This window comes from Euleptes europaea, chromosome 3 (assembly GCF_029931775.1).
Source record: "Euleptes europaea isolate rEulEur1 chromosome 3, rEulEur1.hap1, whole genome shotgun sequence".
Taxonomy (NCBI): Eukaryota; Metazoa; Chordata; class Lepidosauria; order Squamata; family Sphaerodactylidae; genus Euleptes; species Euleptes europaea.
Window position 1 is genome coordinate 93338253 of NC_079314.1, and position 24223 is coordinate 93362475.

The 24223-nt window shown below is 46.5% G+C and overlaps 1 protein-coding gene across 2 annotated transcripts in view; it reads left to right on the forward strand.

Annotated features, from left to right (window-relative positions):
- The window catches only part of CACNG2 (calcium voltage-gated channel auxiliary subunit gamma 2), a 152100-nt gene extending 129714 nt beyond the window's left edge, over positions 1 to 22386 (forward strand). Inside the window, exons 3-4 of one of the 2 annotated variants that reach the window (XM_056847378.1) lie at positions 9133 to 9273; positions 21073 to 22386. In XM_056847378.1, coding sequence (XP_056703356.1) covers positions 9133 to 9273; positions 21073 to 21608 — 677 coding nt within the window. In that variant the 3' untranslated portion in view covers positions 21609 to 22386. The remainder of the gene's footprint in view (positions 1 to 9132; positions 9274 to 21072) is intronic. The other variant, XM_056847381.1, reaches the window with a different exon arrangement.
- The last annotated feature ends 1837 nt before the right edge of the window (positions 22387 to 24223 follow it).

Consider the following 24223-nt stretch of genomic DNA (forward strand, 5'->3'; position numbering starts at 1 on the left):
AGCATTACAATTAACCAACTTGGGAACAAATGAAGCTGCCTTTTGTTTCAAGGCAAACCAATGATCCATGTAGTTCAGTATTGTTGCCTCCGACTAGCAGCAGAAGCTCTCCAGGGTGTCGGGCAGAGAAAAATCTTTCCTAACAGCTGCTACTTCTGACCTTTTAACTGGAGATGCAGTGGATTGAACTGGAGACCTTCTGCACTCAGAGCAGGTGCCCAGATTCAGAACAATTCTTTATGAGATCTTGGCTACTATAGCTAAATCTAAACTGCTGGACAACTTGAATCTAAGATCTTGCAAACAGACCTTCTAAGAAATTGCTACCTCAAAATTAACAGAGTACGGATGCAGGTTGGGATCTCCTACTTGCCTACATGAATCATCTTAATGTTTTATATTTAATGGCCCCTTCCAACTCTATGATTCTAATATTTTAGTTTTCCATGCATTTGCCATACGCTCTGAGCCACAGTAATCAAAACTGTAATGAATTCTATGTCATCAGTTACCAGCACAATTAAAAAAAAAAAAAACCTCAGGAGAAATGATAAAGCCTGTCTGTTCTCTTTGCTTTATGAAGACCCAGAATGAGGAATTAAAGCAATGAACAGATTCATGAAGATTGCCTTCTAAAAGTGAGAGGATAGGTTCGGAACACAATGAGGGCCCCATGAATGTTATTTTGGCACAGTGTGGAGAGGAGAAAGACTGGTATAGAAATGTCACTAGTCAAGAGAAGCTTCGTTAGTGGAAAACATAATCCAGTGGGCACTATTGCCATCCTGTGACATCTGCTTTGTTGTTGATCCTTGGCTGGGTGAACCAGGGAGGGGGGATATTTTCCTTTCTGGATCCAACCTATCACATACATACTGAGAAAAGTCATGAAGGTTTATTGCTACAGAGGTGGTATTTGTCTGGGAGGGTGGACCAAAAAAGTGACGTTCTTGAGAGAATAGGTATAGGTTTTTTTTTCCCATTTCAGGGCAGTCAAGCAAGAGCAGAACATTGGTGGTAGTCCTGGTACTGCCTGTAATCTGAACTGAAGAGGAAATAAGATTCCCAAGCACTTTCCCAATCGTTGTCTATATGACCATTTAAGGGCTGCAAACCTCCAGATGAGCCTGGAGTTCTCTTGAAATTAAAACTGATCTCCAAGCTATAGAGATGAGTTCCCCTGGACACAATGGCAGGTTTGGAGGGTGGCCTCTATGGCATTACACCCCTGCTGAGCTCTGCAGTTGCCTGCTCTGGGTTGAGAAAAACCTGGAGATTTGGGGGGGGGGGTGGAGCCTGGTAAGGGTGGGGTTTGGGGAGGGGAGAAACCTTGTCAGGGTACAATGCCATAGAGTCCACCCTCCAAACCTGCCATTTTGCCCAGGGGAACTCGTCTCTGGAGATCAATTGTAATACCAGGAGATCTCCAGACCCCACCTGGAAGTTGGCAAACTCAAACTCCACCCTCTCTAGGCATCATGCCCAAATCTCCAGGAACCCCTCAGGTTCACAGAGTACAGTCTGGCTTCAGCTCAGTTTCACTACCAAGCTTCCAATCTATCACAGCCCTCTCTGGCTGGTCCCAGGCTTCGAATACTTTCACAGATTTCTATCCAGGCTGGTCCCAAGCATAAAATCCTTTCTGTCTCTCAGAGCTCAGAGTGTCAGCTCTCTGGCTCCGCTCTTGGTCTGTCAGCTCTTGCTGCATATTAACCCCTTATCCGTCACAACTTCTTTACTCAAAAAGTAATTAAATTGTAGAATTCACTGCCAACGGACATAGTGACAGCCAGTAGCATAGATAGCTTTGAAAGGTGACCAGTCAGATTTATGGAGAGGAGATCCATCAGTGGCTACTAACCCATCCAGAACACTAAACCTCTGGATACTGGTGCTAGGAGGCAACTTCAGCTTCTATGTACTGCTTATTGGCCCTTAGGGGCAACTGTTTAACCACCAGGGTACTGGAATAGATGGACCTCTGGACCGATCCAACAGGGGTCTTCTTATATTCTTACTTTAACAGTAAAAGAGGTGTAGGTAGGGTTTCCAGGTCCCTCTGCTCCACCAGCAGGAGATTTGCGAAGGCGTGGCTGGGGTGCATGACATATATTATGTGTGACAACCTTATCCGTTCCAGTCCCTTACACAATCACACCTGAAAGATTTACGACAAGATTAACACCAAGCCTACTTCTTCAATCAGTAAATTTCCCTATAAAAAAATGTTGGATGTGGTTCCTTCTTCATAGCATCTGAAGAAGTGAGCTCTGACTCACAAAAGCACATGCTGGAATAATTGTTGTCCATCTCTACAGTGCCACTAGATTTCTGCATGGAAAGAACAACACGGCTACTCTGATCCTTGGTTCCCTTTTTAAAAACATGTAGGTATCAGGCTGCCACCCCCATGTTAGCAAACTTGCCGTCTAATACTTGGGCTGACCCTCCTGTTTTGCTGATTCAGGGCTGGAATCTTCAGGGCTGGAATTTATCAGCCAGGTTAGCTGATAAATTACCCCTCAGAGATTTAGGGTAAGGTAGAAGATCTTTGGAGTGTTTGTTCTGAATGAGGCAGTCAATATGTAAAAGATTTTCCGTGATTAACTCTATCTGTTCTTAGTCATTAAACAAGCAATAACTCAATGAAAACTCTTACTGCTACAAGACTTGAAATCATTTCCAGGGACAGTGGTGAGGTACTTAACACCAGATGTAGTGGGAAAAAAACATGTATTTACATTCAGATTAGCTGAAATTGAATTTATTTATTTAAAACATGCCTACCTGCATTGTCTCCTTAGATTCATGGTGGCTCTCAAAGCAACAACAAGTTGCAAGAAGACAACAGTAACGTAATAGTCCATTAGCTAGATCAAACCGTTCAGCACTACCAAATGCCCTCTGAAATAAAGCCATCTTATAAGAATTTCTGAAGGCAGCAAGTGAAGGCATTGTTACCCTTTTGTCGTAATATACTTGAGATTGTCGAGATTGTGTTGATCATGCACGCCGTTTCCAACCGTCAGAGGTCGCCTCGCTCTCCCCCTGCATTTCCCTGCATTTTGCCCGCGTTTTCAGATACCTGTTTTATCTTGAATTTGAAAACGCGGGCAAAATGCAGGAAAACGCAGGGGGAGAGTGAGGAGACCTCTGACAGTGGGAAACGATGTGCATAATCAACACAAAGACCCAAAGTCATTGAAGGGGTGACAGCAAGTGAAATAGGTAAAGGTCCCCTGTGCAAGCACCGGGTCATTCCTGACCCATGGGGTGATGTCACATCCCGACGTTTACTAGGCTGACTGTGCTTACGGGGTGGTTTGCCAGTGCCTTCCCCAGTCATCTTCCCTTTACCCCCAGCAAGCTGGGTACTCATTTCACCGACCTCAGAAAGATGAAAGGCTGAGTCAACCTTGAGCCAGCTACCTGAAACAGACTTCCGTCGGGATCAAACTCAGGTCTTGAGCAGAGCTTTTGACTGCAGTACTGCAGCTTAACACTCTGCGCCACAGGGCAAGTGAAATAACCATGCATAAAAGACCTAGATCATACCTACATATGTCTCAGGGGGTTGTTTGCTTTTACAGAGCTGAACGCCCACAAGGTTGGTCACCCTTGTTGCCATGATCAGCCCCACATCACACGCCAGTAGTAAACTCATATACATGACAAAGAGTTCAGTTCTTTCTACTCTTCTGCTCAAAGGAGGGTTTATGTTCAGGTACCCTAAATATGTGTAGGACTGAGCAAATGCTCCTTGCTGTGACTGCAGAAATCCATGCAGTGGAGCATAGTTTGTTTAGACTTCCTTGTTGTTGCACAATATCCTCTGAGCGGTGGACTTTTCCAAGCCTCCAAAATTAGACCAGGAAAGCCCTCGTGTTGGTGCCCCAAGACTACATTTTTTGTGTGTTGGGTTAATTAAGGATATATGAGAAAGGAAAATGGTGGGACACAACTATGGTCGCAAAAGGTCCCTCGATATGTAGGGCATTAACTGACAATGAGCATCTCCTGGCATTTGCTGACATTCCCCACTGTTAAATCTCATTAGTGCTTTCCAGAAGTCATTAGCATAGCATAGCACCATATCTGAAATATGGCCAGAAAACTGGGGAAGGCAAGGGATATTTGTTTTGCTCATCTAATATGGATTTTTACATCCACCAAACCTGAGCAGCGTCCCTTCTGTGTTTTCTCTAGCAATGAGCTCTGTCGGCACTAAATACCTATATCGTTGTAGTAACGTGTATCCTGGAGGAAATGTATAAAAACTCCCCCAATATTTAAGTGCCTGTTCATTTTGCAAATGAGGAATTTATTTGGATTACTTTATTTATGCATTTCACTATTGCCTGAGTTTAGAGAGAACCCTTACAGAGAATTGCACTCCTGAACAAAACACACAGGAAGAGAAAAAAAATCTACCAAACTGGGTGGAAAATAGAGTTGCTCGGCGAATGTGATTGCCTTTTGTACTTGGCAAAGCACACAAAAGGAGCAGAAGGAAAAGCAGAAGAGGCCTCAAGAAGCAAAGCTCAACCAGTACAAGAGCCCAGGCAGGGATTCAATGCCAGTGTCTTTGTGCCTTCCTTCTGCCTTGTTTAACCCCCTCCCTTTCAAAGGGGTGCGACTTGACCTGTGTTTCAAGTGGGGTCAGAATTTTTTGTTATTGTTGAAAACTCTCCAGTGTCTCCCAAAGCATTTTCAGCTGTAACAGTTCTTCATCAAGGGAGGGCTGTCTTGCTCCAAAATTTCCCTGTGCGCTCTCCATGAAAAGCTGAGTAGTATACGTTTCTTGCAGGGGAACGTTCTCTCAAAGAACAAAAAGGGAGACTTTTAGACAAATAAATGTCCCCCTATTGAAGAGCCGGCACAGCTCAAACTGTACTGGGAATTACTGGAAAGCTTTGTAATAATTGGATATCTTTGATTCTTGAATCCAATTAAGTCAACATGATTTGTGCTGCTTTTCTCTATATATTTGTTTTTATTTATTTATTTTATTGGATTTATATCCTGCCCTATCCCAGCTGATAGGGATATGTGATTTGACCAGTACAGGTACACCTTTTGTTGGCCTTTATGTTGGTTCCCAGACCTATTTACTGTAGTCATTGCAGATCAGTTGCTGGTGGAATTGAGTTCCAGCCAGGCATTGCCCAAGGAATGCATTTCTAGAACGCCCATAATGCTTTGCTGATATCCCACACCTCCCTTTTCTGCTCACATTTACCACCGGCAAAGGTAAACCACCAACACAGCCATGACCTACAGTCCACCTGTCTCACCCAGCAGGCCACATATAACAACTAGAGGCCTTGCACCAGATTGCCATTCCTGTCCACACCAAAAGCTGCATCCAGTTATTTCAGTGAGGCTTAGATGAGCATCACATAGCAGATGCCAATGTACATCCAAAGGTAGATTTGCACCTTCATGGCCTATGTATGGCTAAGCCCTCTTCCACACCCAAATCTAGGAGATAGCCTAACTCTGTGCAGCCATGACATTTTCCACTTAATCATTGTGACCAAACGTGACAGCTTAACAAGTAAAACTATCTGGGGCTTAATGTAGACCATATAAGCATCACAGAGACAGTTCTCTTTTCATGTGCCATATTCATTAATTTGAAAGACTTACAATGTGCATTTGCCACCTCAGAAATCCACCTTAACAGTTCTGTGATGGTTTCCTATTATCTTTCTGGGCCATGGCAATTAGAACATTTACATTACTCCCAGGGAAGGAAACTTTCGGGATCAGCTGGCCATAGAGTTCTCATTACAAACCATCTGAAAGACTGGGGAGTATCTAGTTGTCTGTGTCTATGGTTCTCCTTTCAAAGTACTACCTTCTACAACTTCATTTAGAAAGCTTGCTATGGGATAAGTTTTTCAGAGTTCTGGGGAATTTAAAAAAATCCTTTAGATGGTCTAATGCAGGTTAATATTTGCAACTGTCAACTCAAGCTAGACATCATCTCACAACCAGGAATGTTGTAAATTGTCTTGTTTAGAATGAGTTTCAGTAGTCTCAGAATCATGGGCCATTAACGCATGGCTACGTTCAGATTTGTTTGTCCCTGTCCTATCCCACACCTTTGAATCTCACGTTCAAATTTTTTTAAAGCATGGGGACAGGGGACAGGGGACAGGGAGAAATAAATGAGGGCAGCAGAAGAAGCAGCGGCTCCTTTCTGCCCCCCCTCCCGCGCCTCTCTGTCCCCCTCTCCTCCCACCCCCGTGGCCTCCTCCGCCTCCCCCCAGCACCAGCCAGGGGTTCAGCCCACAGCCTCACATCAGCCTGCAGCATGCTCCCCATGGTCAGAGGCGAAGCGGCAAAGTGGCTCCTTCTGGTGCCAACGCCACGCATTTCCAGCCAATGCATATGGGTCGCATTTGCCAGGTGGAGGCAGTGGTGGCTGGAAGCGTGCAGCATTGGCGCTGGAAGGAGCTGCCACCGCTTCACCTACAACTGTGGGGATCCCAGCTGCATGCTGCAGGCTGATGTGAGGCTGCGGGCTGAAACCCTGGCTGGTGCTGGGGGGGGGCAGAGGAGGCTGTGGGGGCGGGAGGAGAGGGGAACAGAGAGACGCAGGTGGGGGATGGGGGAAAGGAGCCGCCGCCGCTGCTGTCGGGGTTGGGGGAGAGAGAGGGGTCCGGGGTGGAAAGGTGCCAATGCTGCTGCTGCTGCCAGGGCTGGGAGGTCAACCTGGGTGCTGTAAAACACCGGTCTACACCCGCAGCTGCAGTGCTCCTAAAATTAAAATTGGGACAACTTAGAACTTGGGAAACCCGCGGAAGGTCCGGAAGTGGGCGGGTTGATCCCGCGGGCAGGCCACGGCCATGCGTATGGCCTTTCGAACTTTGCTACATTCTCAGGAGATTCAAGGAACAAAATGGCCATGTGTTTTCGACCATGCTTTCCTCCCAAGATGTGAAGCTGCTTCCTTTTCCCAACAGTTGACATTACTGCATTATGGGATATGCTCCTGTGAATTAGCAGTACTGAATGATTATCTAAATGGAGTACAGAACCCGGGAATAAATTAATTTTAGGGACGAGGACAAATCAGAAGGAACACTGGAATTTTTTTTCCAAGGGGAGAGAGATCTGATCATTTTTATCATCATTAGATATAATTAGAGATCTTAAGGGTATTTTTTAAAACATAGATTAGTCTTTACACATTTAATATATTAATCCTTTTTACAAACAATCAAGATAGTTAGCAAATTATGAGTATGTTGATTTTGTCCATATTTTCAATGCACTTCTATGTGCAACGTGATCATTCAATTAACTTCACATTATGTTTTCCACATGTTTTCCCCAGGTCCACCCTAATGGGCTTTCAGCCAGGTGTCAGCTGCAAGTTCCCCACTAAGAATTCAATTCCAAAGTGTGTTGAGTCCCAATCTGAATTGGGACCACAGCATGTGGGGAGAAAGGACTTAAGCCTTGATCTGATAAAGGTGCTATTCATTCCACTGGAGACTGCACCTGTACTAATGGGGGTACACAAAGGTTTCCCTAGTGGGGCCAGTAGCGCCCCCCTGGGGCCATTTTTGGTTGGGAAAACGGAGGGGGGGGAAGAGATTTAAGCCCCTTTCCCCTGCATGCTATGATCCTGATCTACACTGGGGATTCCCATGTGCTATGGAACTCACAGCTAACATCTTAATGGAAGTCAGAGCAGGGAACCTTGACACAACTTGTGAAAAAACATAACATGTAGTTAGGCCCTGGCAGTGTATTAGTAAGGACAGGGGTCTTAGCTGCAGCTTTACACATTACAGTTGAATGACAAACATTAACACTGGTAGTATTTCCTGCATCAAATGGGTGAAGTGTGGGTGTGTCACACACTTGCCAGTGCATTCATTTCTAAACACCTATATTCACACTCCTGGGAGCCATGGCCCAGTTTCGTTTCTCTCATGCTCATATATGCATGTGAATACATACATGAATGTGTGAAGGTGCCTTCTAAAGAGTGAGACCTTTGGTCAATATGGCTCAGTATTCTCTAATCAGACTGGCAGTGGTTCTCCAGGTGTTTGAGCACAGAAGGATCTTTCCCTATGTTCCTGAGTTGAGGTGCCAGGGACTGAACCTGGGATGATCTGCGTGCAAAGCAGGAAATAGCAGTGTTTCCCACAGTAAGCATGTACATGTAGACATTGTACAGAGGGAGGAGTCATGACTGAATGGTAAAACCACAGTCTGTGCAACATCAGCATGTGTTTGTTTGCTGCGGGAAACATTGGTAAAGCACGGTTATAGTTCTTGCAGCAGTTGCAAGGTACACAGCTGCCCATATCCCATAATAATTAGCCTGATATACATGTGTGTGTATACATACATGTGCATGTGCATTTGTGTGAAATGTTATTTATGCGTCTGTCTGCTACTGCCATCTGCTGGTTGCAATCTGTGAGAATAGAAATGGACAAGAGGGGGCACACAAGACTGCCCTCCTTTGGGTGCAAGACATGGGTGTTGTCTTCATCATGCACGCATGTGCATGCACATCTGTGTCATAGTATATATCTTTTGGTTCACCTTAGGCGAACCCTCCACCTCCGCTTCTGTAAAATGATCTGTGTGTTTGTTCCCAGCGCTTCTGCTGACTGCAGCTACCATCTAGACCCTGAATATTATCCTGCGCAGACGGTGGCTTTCTCTGACCCTTTGATTTCACTTTCCGTTTGAACACATAGGGAGAGATGCCTCTTGGCTTTCTGGTTGCATAAAGGAGCCGGGTAAACCTCTGCTACCAGATGCTGCTTCACTGGCCCCCAGCCCAAAGCACACTGTTTGTTTCTAATATCAGAGATGTTGACAGTTCATTCGTAACAGCTCTCTTCTTCTGTTGACACTCTGTTTCTCTCTTCTCCTTCTGTCTCCTTGTTCTTTCCCTGTTCCACTTGCCTTTCTGAATCCTCTGTCCTCTCGCTCTCTTTCTGGTCCCTCCTCGCTGCGATTCTCCCTCTCCATTGGTTCTGTTCCCTCCCGAATTTTCTCCCATCTGTCTGTCTACCCCTCCCCTCTCTCCCTCTTTCATCTGCATGCTGTTCTTTCTCCCCTTCTCTCCCCTCCCCTCCCCTTTCTTCGCTACAGGGGCTGTGAGGGCCTCTAGTATTTTTCCGATCCTGAGTGTGATTCTGCTTTTCATGGGTGGACTCTGCATTGCAGCCAGCGAGTTCTACAAAACCCGACATAACATCATCCTTAGTGCCGGCATCTTCTTCGTGTCTGCAGGTAAAGGGGGTTGAGGGGCGAGCGGGGGGGGGCTGCTCCTCTGCAGGGGGGTGAGGTGAGAACAAAACCCAAAGTGAGGGAGCTTCTGAGTGCATTTGGAGGCCAAGAGAACAGCTGGTTGCTGGAGATGCGGGGAGAGGGGCAGAGGGGATAGAAGGCACAGCGGATGTGCTGTTTTTGCACAGCCGCTCTGAGAAGTGCTTGTTTCAGAGAACGAATGGATTTCTTTTAGATGAAAGAGTAGATCTTAACCCCTTCGAAAGAGAGGATCTATAGCTGCATTCTTCAGCTTTGCCACTTCCTGAGGTCGTAACCTGGTTTAGGTAAAAGCCGGACTCGATGCCACAAGGAAAGACCCTTTATTTAAACCAGAGTCTGCTCCAGTAACGTAAAAAGAAGAGGAAGAAGAAGAGTTGTTTTTTATATGCTGACTTTCTCTACCACTAAAGGAAGAATCAAACCAGCTTACAATCGCCTTCCCTTCCCCTCCCCACAACAGACACTCTGTGAGGTAGGTGGGACCTAGAGAGCTCTAAGAGACCTGTGACTAGCCCAAGGTCACCCAGCTGGCTTCATGTGTAAAAGTGGGGAAACCAACCCAGTTCACCAGATTAGCATCCGCCGCTCATGTGGAGGAGTGGGGAATCAAACCTGGTTCTCCAGATTAGAGTCCACCGTTCCAAACCACCACTCTTAACCACTACACCATGCCAGCTCTCCAAGTTTAGGGACAGGAATTATATCTGGTTGTTCAAATCAAGGTCTACTGCTGGCCCATCTGGTTTGGACTTGAAGGTGTGAAATTACTCAGGTGTTAAGGAGGGCCAGAGCTGGTTCACACTTATATGTGAAACCAGGCTTTCAATGAGTGAATCTCTCTCTTTTTTTGCAAATGGTGAAAGTAAAATAGAAGACCATGAATTGGCTGAGGAAGGCAAATAGCTGCAGTGACTGCATAGAAAGGATCGGGGAAGGTCACCTTTCCCAACAGCTCCCTCCTGGACCCAGCTCTGTGGCTTGGAAGGAGGGATTGGAGCTGTGGACAGGTGACATAACCGTACTTCACCTGAAGTGTGATGCAAAAATTATGTTGTGCTTTAATCTCTCGGTGGAGACTCCCCATCTTTCCTTTCAGCGACAGAGCAGGGAAAAGCATTCGAAAAGAAAGCTCATCACCAAAAGACCCTAGACGTTTTTCATTATTATATATTGCCTGCTAGGCTGAGGAAGGAAAACAGCTCTGGAAAAGCAGGGACATCTGGTCTAGATAGGATTTCCAGCCTCCAGGTGGTGGCTGGAGATCCCCTGCTATTACTACTGACCTCCAGGTGACAGAGATCAGTTCCCCTGAAGAAAATGGCTGCTTTGGCAATTAGACTGTATGGCATTGAAGTCCCTCCCCTCTCCAAACCTCGCCCTTCTCAGGCTCCACCCCAAAAATCTCCAGGTATTTCCCAACCCGGAGCTGGCAACCCTATGTCTAGAGTCTGGGAACTTGTTGTCACTGAAGTGGTAAGGTAAAGTTCTGTTTGGGCTATACCATTTAAGGATACAGATGGGGTTTTACACGAGTGAATGCTTCTCTTTTTATTTATTTACTTCATTTATACCCTGCCTTTTTCCCCTAGGTACACTCAGAGTGGCTCACATTGTCCTCTGCACTGCCATGCACAACCAGAAATTCCTGTGCACAATACTGGATATCTGAAAGAAGGATTATGGCCTGCCATACTAGTTTTCTAGGCGCTGGGGATATTTTTGCACAGAATAGCATTAAACCACATGAGCCTCCCACACACACACACACCTCTGTAATCTGAAGTGGTACAGCCCAGAACCAGGCTTATTGCCACCCTGACAAGAGCCACAGAAAGCAAGACCTAAGGTTTCATTGAATGCAAGAGAAGCAGAACCTAAAGTTCACCTTTGCAAGCAATATCCCCTTTTGAGCAATAATGGGCACCTCTGATAACCTTGTAGTATGTGTGGTTTTTCAGTTGCCTATCCAATTATTCATTAACAAAGTGCTTGTTTCCCAAAAGTATACTCTAACTAGGGAAATTGCCTGGAATGAAATGCAGATTGAACCATGTGTTCTCAGTATATTCTGGGGTATTTCCTGTGGAAAGTGGCTGTTAAAGATAGGACGTTTTGGAGGACATTGATTCATAGGGTCGTCATGAGTCGGAAGCAACTTGACGACCCTTAACACACACGCATCCTGTGGAAAACACAGGGTGCCAGCTCTGTGTAGTGGAGTGGTTAAGAGCGGCGGAATCTAATCTGGAGAGCCGGGTTTGTTTCCCCACTCCTCCACACGAAGCCTTCTGGGTGACCTTGGGCTAGTCACAGTTCTCTGAACTCTTTCAGCCCCACCTACTTCACAAGGTGTCTGTTGTGGGGGGAGGGAAGGGGACTGTAAGCCACTTTGAAACTCCTTTCAGTAGAGAAAAGTGGGGTATAAAAATGAACTCTCCTTCTCTAAATTGGGCAATTCCTGGAGATTTGGGAGTGGAGCTTGGGGAGGGGGAGGTTCGGAGAGGGGAGGGATCCTCCAGGAATGGGAGCTTCCAGATGGGACCTGGGGATCCCCTGAAATTACAGCTCAACTTCGAACTACAGAGATTAGTTCCCCTGAAGAAAGTGGATGCTTTGGAGGGTGGCACTGTACCCTACTGAGGTCCTTTTTCTCCCAAACTCCATCCCCAAATCTCCAAGAGTATACCAACTTGGATCTGGAAATCTTAGCCCTCCATCCCCTGCCAGTGGCTGGGGTGGGGGACGACACCTGGCTACCCTAGATCTGAATAGGATATAACACCATAGAGTCCACCCTCCAAAGTTGCTATTTTTCTTTAACGGAACTGATCCCTGTAGTCTGGAGATCAGTTGCAAGTCTAGGAGATCTCCAGGCCCCACCTGGAGGTTGGCAACAGCTGGTAAAGATGCACCCTAACATAATTTAAGAGAGCTGGCCATGTTATTCTATTGCAGCAAAAGTCTGTGGGGGCAGCCTAAGGGTTTATTTGAAGTCCAATGGCACCCTAAAGGCTAACAAAATTTATTCCATCATATATTTTGTGAGTCAGGGTTCACTTTGTCAGATACACAGAGTATACAGTAATAGAAGATAAGAACATAAGAACATAAGAAAGGCCCTGCTGGATCAGACCAAGGCCCATCAAGTCCAGCAGTCTGTTCACACAGTGGCCAACCAGGGGCCCCCAGGAAGCCCCCAAACAAGACGACTGCAGCAGCATTATCCTGCCTGTGTTCCACAGCGTCTAATATAATAGGCATGCTCCTCTGATACTAGAGAGAATAGGTATGCAGCATGACTAGTATCCATTCTAACTAATAGCCATGAATACACCTCTCCTCCATGAATATGTCCACTCCCCTCTTAAAGCCCTCCAAGCTGGCAGCCATCACCACATCCTGGGGCAGGGAGTTCCACAATTTAACTATGCGTTGTGTGAAAAAATACTTCCTTTTGTCTGTTTTGAATCTCTCACGCTCCAGCTTTAGCAGATGACCCCATGTTCTAGTATTATGGGAGTGGGAGAAAAACCTCTCCCTGTCCACTCTCTCCAAACCATGCATAATTTTATAGACCTCTATCATGTCTCCCCTCAGCCGCCTCCTTTCCAAGCTAAACAGCCCTAAGCGTCTTAACCGCTCCCCATAGGACAGTTGCTCTAATCCCCTTTAAAGTTGCTCTAGTCCCCTTTAAGGACTTTAAACTTTAAAGATGTTTAAAGTTAAAAGCAACAAAGAGGTGGTAGCGATGAGATGTTACATAGAGAGGCCAGTTAGAATCAGTAACCAAAGACAATTCAAACCATTCAGAGTCAGCAAGTACCCCTCTCAGCTTTAGACAGAAGAGCAGAACAGGAAAAACAGGAAATCAGAGCTAATCAATAGGGTTGTCAACCTCCAGATACTAGCTGGAGATCTCCTGCTATTACAACTGATCTCCAGCTGATAGAGATCAGTTCACCTGGAGAAAATAGCTGCTTTGGCAATTGGACTGTATGGCATTAAAGTCCCTCCCCAGACCCCATCCTCCACCAGTGGCGGACCTACACTTTTGGGGCCCTGAAGCTTGAACTGTTATGGGGGCTCCTTCGCAACCAGCAACAACAGGGCAACATCCAACAAGGTCCAAGGGCCTTGCAAGGACCTTGAGGGCCAAATGGTGGAGAATGGAGTGGTGGGTGGAGTCCTTGAAAATGGGCCATACAGTGATGAAATAAAACCACAGAACTTTTAAGCCATGCACCAACAAAGGATTTGAGGATCCCGCTGCCAAAATATGGGCTGTGAATAGATTCTGGAGAGCTCAGTGAGCCCTTACAGCTGGGGGTTCGAGCGCTGCAAACCCCCAAGAAAATTTTGAAATTTGACCAATTACAGGGACATTTTCAGGCCATATGAAATGGGTATTAGAGCATATTCTAAAGTCAGTATTAAGTACTTCCACCCATTGGCTTATGATTCTATCACTAAAAAACTTCCATCGATTTTGTTGAGAAATTAACTCATTAAAAAAAGTTGCTTCAGGGGGGCCCTCCAGGATTAGGGGCCCTGAAGCTTTAGCATTAGTTTCATAGTAGATCCGCCTCTGCCCTCCACAGACTCTGCCCCAAAAACCTCCCACCAATGGTGAAGAGGCAACTGGCAACCCTACCGCAGAACTGAGAGGCCCTCCAGTGTTCGCATGTAGTGCTGCCAAGGCTACTCGGCTTGACCTGCTCCAGTGCCATTTTACCTTGCCAATCCACCCCTGGTGTGGCGTGCATCCATCACATAGGGTTGCCAGGTCCCTCTTCCCAACCGGCAAGAGGTTTTTGGGGTGGAGCCTTAGGAGGGCGGGGTTTGGGAGAGGAGGGACTTCAATGCGATAGAGTCCAATTACCAAAGCGGCCATTTTCTCCTGGGGAACTGATCTCTATCGGCTGGAGATCAGTTGTAATAGCAGGAGATCTCCAGCTAGTACCTGGAGGTTGACAACCCTACCATCATGTGTAGACTGGACCTCATTGTGCATCTGAACTGGAGAGCAAAATTTGGGCTTCTTCCTGTGGCTGATCTGTAAGACTGCCCACATTTTGTTTCCAAATGCAATACATGGAACATGAAATAGTGCTGTCTGTTCACAGACACCACATAAGGGACTCAGCTAGCAAAAGTGCTTTATTTCCACTTGTATAGCAACCGTGAATAACAAATTTCCCTTCACCTTGCGTTGAAAAGGATGTAGATAATAACTTTTTCCTTGCTGCCAGGAAGAAATGTGAGGAGGAGAGGGTGTTGTGAATTGAACCAAGATGAAACTTGGGTCCCCCTGCCTTAGGCAACTAAGCAAGGCTATCTTACCAAGAACAAATTTATGCTTTACACCATTTTTCGAAGTATCTAGTTTTAAACAGCAAAAACAGGAATTGTGTACAACTTGCATTTGTAGAGCAGAAGTTCAAACTTGCTGGCAAGAGCTTGACTAGTCTGCACGTTTAGTTATGATAAATAAAATCAACTTTTTGCAAGACAGCACCGGCAACTCAGTTCAATCAAGTTTTATTTCGATACAATATCAGCTCTGAATAAAAATCAAAGTTAGGTTAAAATAATAAAAGTTGACGATTCTGGGAGGGGTGATTTGAAGAAGAGGAGGAAAGATCTTCTATGGGGAAAGGTTTTCAATTAGCCATTTACGAATCCCACTAGACCTGAGGCAAAATGTGGCTACTTGAATGGTTATCTCCCGAGAGGAGTCTGCTAAGAGAAGGGAAACTTTAGCTTCTTCCGATCTCCCAGGAAAGGATGACAATATGGAGAGAATGCACTGCAACTCAGTTAAAAAATGGAACTTGTAAATGGAACAAAATGAAAAGATCGATATTGTTCCGTTTCAAAATACAGTCATATTATGAAACATCTTGTTGTTTCTTCAATTTATATTGAGAAATATGGTACAAATGAGTGGGATTCTCAAAGTGCCTGACCTAATTTTATCAGCTTTTCTTTTCAACATGGGTGGAGACTAGGAGGTCTGCATGAAGGTGGACGCAAGGCGGTGGCATGGGGTGTGGGGAGGGAATCGAAAGGTTTATCCGCATGATTGCAAAATCAAAGGGCCATTGAGGAGGGAGTCGGGGCACTTGTTGTCCCTGACCTTGCAGTACGCTTGCCAGGCCCCGTAGCTCCACCGGCAGGAGCTTTGTGGGGCCGCGGCCGAGGTGCGGGCACCTTGCGCGATGCGCCTATGTGCGACGCGGATGCTCTGGCGATCTTGGCCGAAACTCTGTGGTTTCCATAGCGTTTTAGCTGAGGTTGCCAGAGCATCCACGTCGCTTCCAGGTAAACCCAAACGTTTGTGCTGCATGCGCGTGCACCCCAGTGGATTGGCGGGATTTTACCCGCCACCACCAGGCACTTGGCAACCCTACCTTGCAGACAATATCCAACAGATGATGTGCAAAAGCCTGTTTATTTATTTACAATTCCCTTTTCTCACTGAGATTCAAGACAGAACATACAGTGCCAATCAAAATCATCAAACAATGCAATAAGATTTGGTGGGCTGCAGAAATCTGAAACCAAACAGAAGTCTGAAATAGCTGCAAACAAAGCATAAGCATTTACATGGCAGAGTGAAACGATGCAGAAATGATATCGTAGAGTCATACAAGTGCCAGGTGGTGGCAGCCAAACTCCCGCCAAACCACCTGGCTGCCCGCCTACCAGCTGAGGGTCGGCAGGCAATGCATGCACACGCACCTTTACACCCGGAAGTGCCGCATCGCAACGGGCCTTTTACTACTCAAACTCCCAGCGTGTGCGCGATCTTTCGCTCACCTCTGCCCCAAAAACCTCCCGCCAGAGGAGAGGGGGACCTGGCAACCCTACATACAGCAACAGCCAGTATGAACTATACATCGCAGCTTGGTCTGAAGCCCCTATCCCTTTACCCAAGCATCTTTTTGAACCATTTTGTTTCAGTACAGTCCTGTGTAAAAAATGCCCTCCTGAATAATTCATTTTTGCATAGTTTGTGGAATGCCAGGAGAGTGGGAGTCTTCCTGGTGCCGTCAGGCAGTTCATTTCACAAGGTGGGGGCCACAACAGAGAAGGTATGTCTACAGGCAGTTGTTGATTTTGCCCATTTGCAGGGTGGTACCTGCCAAAGGCCCTGCTCATATGAGCGAAGCTGTCATGGAGGGGCATAGGGTGAGAGGCTGTCCTGCAGATATGAGCGACCAAGGCCATGAAGGGCTTTGTACGTGATAGCCAGCACCTCAAATTGAATCCAGTAACTGGTGGGCATGGAATTTAAGGAAGAAACTGAATTTTCCTAGATAGTAGGGTTGCCACCTTCCAGGTACTAGCTGGAGATTTCCTTCTATTACAACTGATCTCCAGCCAACAGAGATCAGTTCATCTGGAGAAAATGGCCACTTTGGCAAGTGGACTCTATGGCACTGAAGTCCCTCCCCTCCCCAAACCCTGCCCTCCTCAGGCTCCACCCCAAAAACCTCCCACCGGTGGCGAAGAGGGACCTGGCAACCCTGTGTGTGTGTAAAGTGCCGTCAAGTCGCAGCCGACTTATGGTGACCCCTTATGGGGTTTTCAAGGCAAGAGACTAACAGAGGTGGTTTGCCAGTGCCTTTCTCTGCACAGCAACCCTGGTATTCCTTGGTGGTCTCCCAGCCAAATACTAACCAGGGCTGACTCTGCTTAGCTTCTGAGATCTGACGAGATCAGGCTAGCCTGGGCCATCCAGGTCAGGGCCCTGGCAACCCTACTAGATACAAAATATAGCACCAGGGGAAATGTGATATCTCCCACAAAGGCACATTATCGAAGGAAAATATTTGTGCATAAAAATGAGTCATAAAAACACATTCATTACATTAAAATTGCAAATCACAAAGGCCCTTAATTAAGATTTATTGGAGTTTTAAATGCTGGCAGTCTGGGTTGCATCCAGGATAAATTTCAGACGGCATTAATACACAGAAACAAAGTGTGATTTTGTTTCACTTTCCAGGATTACCAGGTTATTTCTTTAGGAAGCCTATAGGACAGGGGTGGGGAACCTTTTTTCTGCCAAGGGACATTTGGATATTTATAACATCATTTGCGGGCCGCACATTCTGGCCCTGCCCCTTTAACCTCTCCATTGTCGCCACTTCTGCCCCAAGCCCTCTTGTAGTGCTGAGGAAATACGTTTCTCCACAGCCCAGGTGGGAAAGAGTTAACATAGTTTCTTGGGTAGTCCTAGCAGCTTCATAGCTAATGACTCTTCTGCAAGGGGCAAAAAAGATTCCTTTTCTCGGCAAAACAAACTCACATCCACCTTGAATAGAGGCTATTCCTGTCTGCGGGAGGGGGCGGATCACCAGTCTTGGATCCTTCTGAGCTAGAGATCTGCCAGGACCCACGAAGGGCCAGACCAAATGATTTCGCGGGCCTTATACGGCCCCCGGGCCTGACGTTCCCCACCCCTGCTCTAGGACATAATGGGTGCCCCTTTATTTCAAGCCTCAGCTCCACAGTGCTTCATAGAATTTGTACCAGCACATCATAGTTTAACCTGAGGTAGGGATGTCAGGTCTTGCACTTCGGATGAACCACAGAGTTGTGGCTGAATGGCAGAGCGTCACTGGCAATGAGGTGGTGGCACCACTGCATCACCGGCAACATGGGTACGTTGCCCCTCCATACACTGTACTGTTTGCCTGATAAAAATAGGTAGAGCTACATGCACACGGCAATGGTTCTCATGAATGTGTTGCCACGGCAAATGCAGAGGTGTTCAGAGTGGCACCAGATCATCTACACAGGAGTTTCCTATGCACTTTCCTCAATCGTCCCCTTGTTGCCACCATATCCCTTCCCACATCACCAGAGGCCTTTTTCCCCCAGATCTTAAAAAATGTATTGATTACAGCTTTATAATTGCACTATAGCAACTACCAATGTTTTTCATAGAATCACAGAGTTGGAAGGGACCACAAGGGTCATCTAGTCCAACCCCCTGCACAGTTCAAAGAAGCCCTCCAATGGGATGGCAGGGAGAAGGGGATGATGGCAGGAAAATGGCACTGATGTGGGGGGAAGATTTTTACAAAATGTACCCCTATCCATCCATCCATCCATCCATCCATCCAGTGTGATAGATCACGATGGGTAGCCGTGTTAGTCTGCCTGTAGCAGCAGAAAAGAGCAAGAGTCCAGTAGTACCTTAAAGACTAACAGAATTTCTGGCAAGGTACGAGCTTTCATCCATCCAGTGTGTTCACCTGCTTGGACGGCAGCCTTTCCAGAAAGATTGTAGCGAAGCAGGAGGAGAACCCAGTGGAAAGTGGATGGTTGGAAGGAGGACGGTGTAATGTGGATGCTCCAAAAAAACGCTGCTCCAGTTTGAAAGCCATGACAGAGCAGAACAGCTGTGTGGACGTAGCCTTGGATGCACTAACCAGCTGGCATAAAACAGTGTCAGCAATAGCAATGCAGTGAGTCTAAGGAGCCATGAAAAGATAGCCAAGGGCAGTGGCTGGCTGTCACTAGGTGAGATCCGCTTGGAGACTCTTGAGGGGGAGAACCAAGCCTGAGTAGTAGTCACTTGCCTAGCCTTGGTTCCTACCGCTATATTTTACTTTAAGCCCATAGTGTAGTAAAACGTTGTGCAAATAGAATATTTACTATTCATTTACAAAGCGCTAATATTCTGGATTATGTTTCCCAAACTAAAAACAAAAACAAGTCCCTGTCAGCAGCTGATATGAGCCCTAAAGGATAGGGCATAGAAGGGAAAAAGAAGAAGAGTTGGTTTTTATGGGCCAACTTTCTCTACCACTTAAGGGAGACTCAAACCGGCTTACAATCACCTTCCCATCCCTGTGAGGTAGGTGAGGCTGAGAGAGCTCTAACAGAGCTGTAACTTGCCCAAGGTCACCCAGTTGGCTTCATGTGTAGGAGTGGGGAAACCAATCCAGTTCACCAGATTAGCCTCCGCTGCTCATGTGGAGGAGTGGGGAATCAAACCCTATTCTCCAGATCAGAGTCAACCGCTCCAACCCACCGCTCTTAATACTTCAGTGTCCTTTAAGGGAAGTTTTGTCCATGCATAAGAGTTGTTCGCTTGTAAATTTGAAAATACAAGTCCTCCCCACCACCACCCAAGTGTGTCTGTTGTGACTGTGAATGCAGCATGGAATGTGGGTTTCAGATTGTTTTAAAGTGCTGAACATCTCTGTAGCATTGCTCTGCCTTTTACAGATCGGAGAATTTTGTGTTCAGCCCTGAGTTCCTTCAAGGAGCAGTGGGATAAAAATGTAGTAGATCTCCCCTGAATAAAAACAAAACAGGAAATGGTGCTTTGACTGTCTCCCTTCTCCTCAACCCACAGCTGGCCTACTCTAAAATTCATCACAAGGGAGACAATGGAGGGGCGGAAAGGTAGGCAGGTGTAAGCAGGGGAAGAATATGTTCTTGTTTCAGGTACACATACCTAGGTTTCATTTTGCTAAGGGATGGGGACTAAGGGATTGTGCCAAAGAAGCTACACTGGAGATCCAGGCCAGATTGGCCCCCTGGCATCCTGTTGGGTTTTTTGGCCACTGGGGATGGCACTAGGGTCACTAGGGTGTGGGGGGAGGTAGTTGTGAATTTCCTGCATTGTGCAGGGGTTGGACTAAATGACCCTGGTGGTCCCTTCCAACTCTATGATTCTATGCCTCTAAGATTGCCAACCTCCAGGTACTAGCTGGAGATCTCCAGCCGATAGAGATCAGTTCACCTGGAGAAAATGGCCGCTTTGGCAATTGGACTCTATGGCATTGAAGTCCCTCCCCAAACCCCCCCTCCTCAGGCTCCTCCCCAAAAATCTCCAGGTATTTCCCAACCCAAAGCTGGCAACCCTATATGAACCTGAATTGACTGTAGTTAGCTGTAAAGGGTATGTGAGTGTAGAGAATGCAACCCATTCACTTTTGTTTGGAAGGTGCCAAGTCATTTGTAAGACATTTATTACAGTGAGGGATAAGTCACGCGCCTTTTTTTCTTATATGGCCACCACATGTTCTCTGCTTTGGCCTTGTCAGTTCACCTTGAGGTTGTATCTCACACCCCACTCTAGAAAAGGAGACCTGAGCCAGGAGGTAGCACCAGGACCTTCACACATAGAGGAACTTACCACGTAAAGTACTACAAAAGTTCATCTGGAAGGCTGCCCTGCAAGACCTCCACATAAAAAGTCTCTGTGTCTCTACAATTGTGTTGGTTTGAGCCAAAGTATCTTGGTAGTGACACAGAAGAAGAAGAAGAAGAAGAAGAAGAAGAAGAAGAAGAAGAAGAAGAAGAAGAAGAAGAAGAAGAAGAAGAAGAAGAAGAGTTGATTTTTATATGCCGACTTTCTCTACCACTGAAGGAAGAATCAAACCGGCTCACAATTACCTTCCCTTCCCCTCCCCACAACAGACAATCTGTGAGGTAGATGAGGCTGAGTTCTGTGAGAACTGTGACTAGCCCAAGGTCACCCAGCTGGCTTTATGTGTAGGAGTGGGGAATCAAACCCGGCTCACCAGATTAGCGTCCACTGCTCATGAGGAGGAATCAAACCCGGTTCTCCAGATTAGAGTCCACTGCTCCAAACCACCCCTCTTAACCACCACACCACACTGGCTTTCCATATGAGCCCAATGCCATAGAATCCAGAATAGTCACACGTGTCTATGTGCCAAATCATACATGAAACCTACTAATGTTTTCTTTTCTCTTGCCCTTTGTCCACAGGTCTGAGTAATATAATTGGCATCATTGTGTACATATCAGCCAATGCTGGAGACCCTTCGAAAAGCGACTCCAAGAAGAACAGTTACTCTTACGGCTGGTCCTTCTACTTTGGGGCCCTGTCCTTCATTATAGCTGAGATGGTGGGAGTGCTGGCCGTACACATGTTTATTGACCGGCACAAACAGCTGCGTGCCAGCGCTCATGCCACGGACTACCTCCAGTCCTCTGCCATCACCCGCATACCCAGCTACCGCTACCGCTATCAGAGACGCAGTCGCTCCAGTTCCCGTTCCACCGAGCCTTCACACTCCAGGGATGCCTCTCCCGTCGGGATCAAAGGGTTCAACACCCTCCCGTCAACGGAGATCTCGATGTATACCTTGACCAGGGACCCCCTGAAGGCTGCCACCACGCCCACCGCCACCTACAATTCAGACAGGGATAACAGCTTCCTCCAGGTTCACAATTGTATCCAGAAAGAAAACAAGGACTCTATCCACACTAACACAGCCAACCGCCGGACCACCCCCGTATGAAGCCATCGAGAGGGGCTGAAAATGGGGGCAGGGGAGGTGGGAGCGGGAATTGGGTGCAAGATGGGAGGGAGCGGTGGGGGCGGGCAGGGAGGGAGAGGAGAAAGCAACCATGGGGAAACCTTCCAAAAGCAAAAAAACAAACAAACAAACAAACTTAAGTGAAACATCTGAAAAGAAACAACAAAAAGTTTAAAAAAAAGGAAAACGAAAAAAACAAAAAACTTCAAAAAAAATCAAGAGAAAGAAATATAAAAAATAGAAAATAAATTTAAAAGAAAATGCATGATTTCCCATGTACCATTATTTTAACATTTAATAAAAACAGATTTAAAAAAGGAACCGAGAAATAACAAAAAAAAATTAAAATACCAAGCGGGAAGAGGAGGCAGCTCTTTGGATCTTTTTTTGTTTGTTTGTTTTATTCTTTAATTTTACATTTTCTTTTCACTTTTAACCTACTGTGGACTTGCAGATTCCTGAGGATCTCCAGGGGCAGGCGGTAGTGAAATGCAGCGGTTTGGGTGTCACGGTGGATGCCTCTTTGCACATGGACAGTGGCCTGCCTAAATTTACCGAACCCTCTGGAGTGACTAATGATTCAACGTGATCTTGTTGGTCCACTGGGCTTAACAGTGACTCTCCTGTCCTTGGGGATTCCAGGGATTAATGCTGATTCACTGATCTCCAGGTCTCAGGAAGCTAAGGCTGACCAGCTCAGCCCCGCTAGCCTGTGATTACCCTGGTATTAACAGTTACATTGCAAAAAAACAAAAACAAAACAGAACAAAAAAAAGCTTCATAAAAAGAGTGGCAATTTTTTAATAAAAGAAAACCAACTATAAATAAATGTAAATATAATAAGTGGATTTACTTGCAAGAAAGCCAGATAGTATTTTTGTTTTCATTTTCTTTTTTTTTTCAGCTTGAAAAAAACTGTGAAAACTAATATCTTAGGGGTTGAGAGGCTTCTAAAGAGAAAATGGAAACTAAGTCCATTTAACAAACAAAAAAAGTACACTTAAAAAAAATACCCAGGACTTGGTCAGCTGGTTGGAGTGGCTAGCATTCCCCAACGGCCATGAAAACCAGGGTGGGGGGGACAAAACCTCTCCCTAGGGAGAGCGTGAAACTGCTGTCGCTGGGGCTGGGGCTCTGGGCATGGACGAAGTGGTAACATGGAGACCTCTGCTCTCATTCACTCCCAGGCCAGCTACTATACTGTCCCCTTGCTCTCGGTTCCAGGCTTGAAAAGAAGATCACGTTCTAGGTGACTGCTGCTTGCTCAGAGATGTCAGCTTCTTGACATTGCTACCTTTCCCGGATCCATGGATAGGTTTTTGCCAGATTCGCCCACAGATTCGAAAGCGCTGCGGGGTCTTGTACTCGGCACACCTTTGCACCGGTAGCAACGCAGGTTGAAACAAGACTCTGCCCGTGCAAAGCCCCATGGGAAATGCTTTTAGCCTCAGCTGGCATCATGTTTAAGCCTTGCATACGTACACAGGCCCTACACACGTACCAAAATGTAGTCCCACTACCAAATATATATAGATATATCCCTTAACATCGCCTGTCTCTGCCACAGGAAGTTTACCAGAAGGAACTACGGGTGGGAGCCTTTGGGGAAGCAACTGTGTGAAGGAGAAAGGAGGTTGTAATGAAAGGAAAAAAAAGAAGGACCCATGAGTCTTGTCTTCCATGGGCCCAGTTTCCCCCAGTGGCCTATTGATCCTCCGCTGGCTGACTATGCCTGATGTTGTATATGGACATTAAAAGTAGGTGTATATACCACAGGCCCATAGCTAGGCCTTGCCAACCCCTTAACGGAAAGGGGCTCCTGTGCCTTTACTAGCTGAGTATTAAGCAGGGATTTGGCAGGTGTGGCTTCTCCCATTCTTGCAGCCTCCGTCAGGTGGAGGCACGCCCTAGTTGCTGTTTAGCACTCGTCAAGAGAGGAGACAACATTTAGGGTATAGGAGATCGGCTTCCCATCCCTGCTTTGCTGATAGGCCTGATCCAAATTCTCCTCTTGCTCATCTGGGGGGTAATCTTCTGCTCTCATTCTGGAGTTCAGCCCTGTGATCTGTTTCTCCTCCCTCGCTACTTGGATCAGAGGCGTACGCTGCTGATTCAGCAGCAGGTACTCATGGTTTACCTCAGTAGAAAAGGAGTCACATGCATACATACACACAGAGGACACTTCTGTCTTTCCTAACCCATCCCCTCACAAGTTTTGACCACAGCATACATCCAGATCACCGTTGTGCGCAGGAGGGGTGTTGGGTGCTCTGGCTTTTTGCTAGAGGGCATCAAGAGCCACCTTGAATGCAGTTCCCTCTATAATGCTGCTACTGGGAGATGGAAAAAACAGGCTCTGACAAGATACTGGAAGAACAAGCGAGATAGACTGACAATGGATGGCACTGAGCTAGCATCAAGGTTCCCACTGGGACCAAAAGAGATGGAATAAATTCCCCCTGGTCCGACACGTGTCAGAGTTTTTGTTGCTTTGAAAGAGCAGGGTTGAGGGGTGGTGGCTTACTAAGAGAGGCCAGCTGATTCCTTTCAGCCCCTTGAGACTTGCGTGACTCTTCCTGTTGAAACTAGGGCTGCTC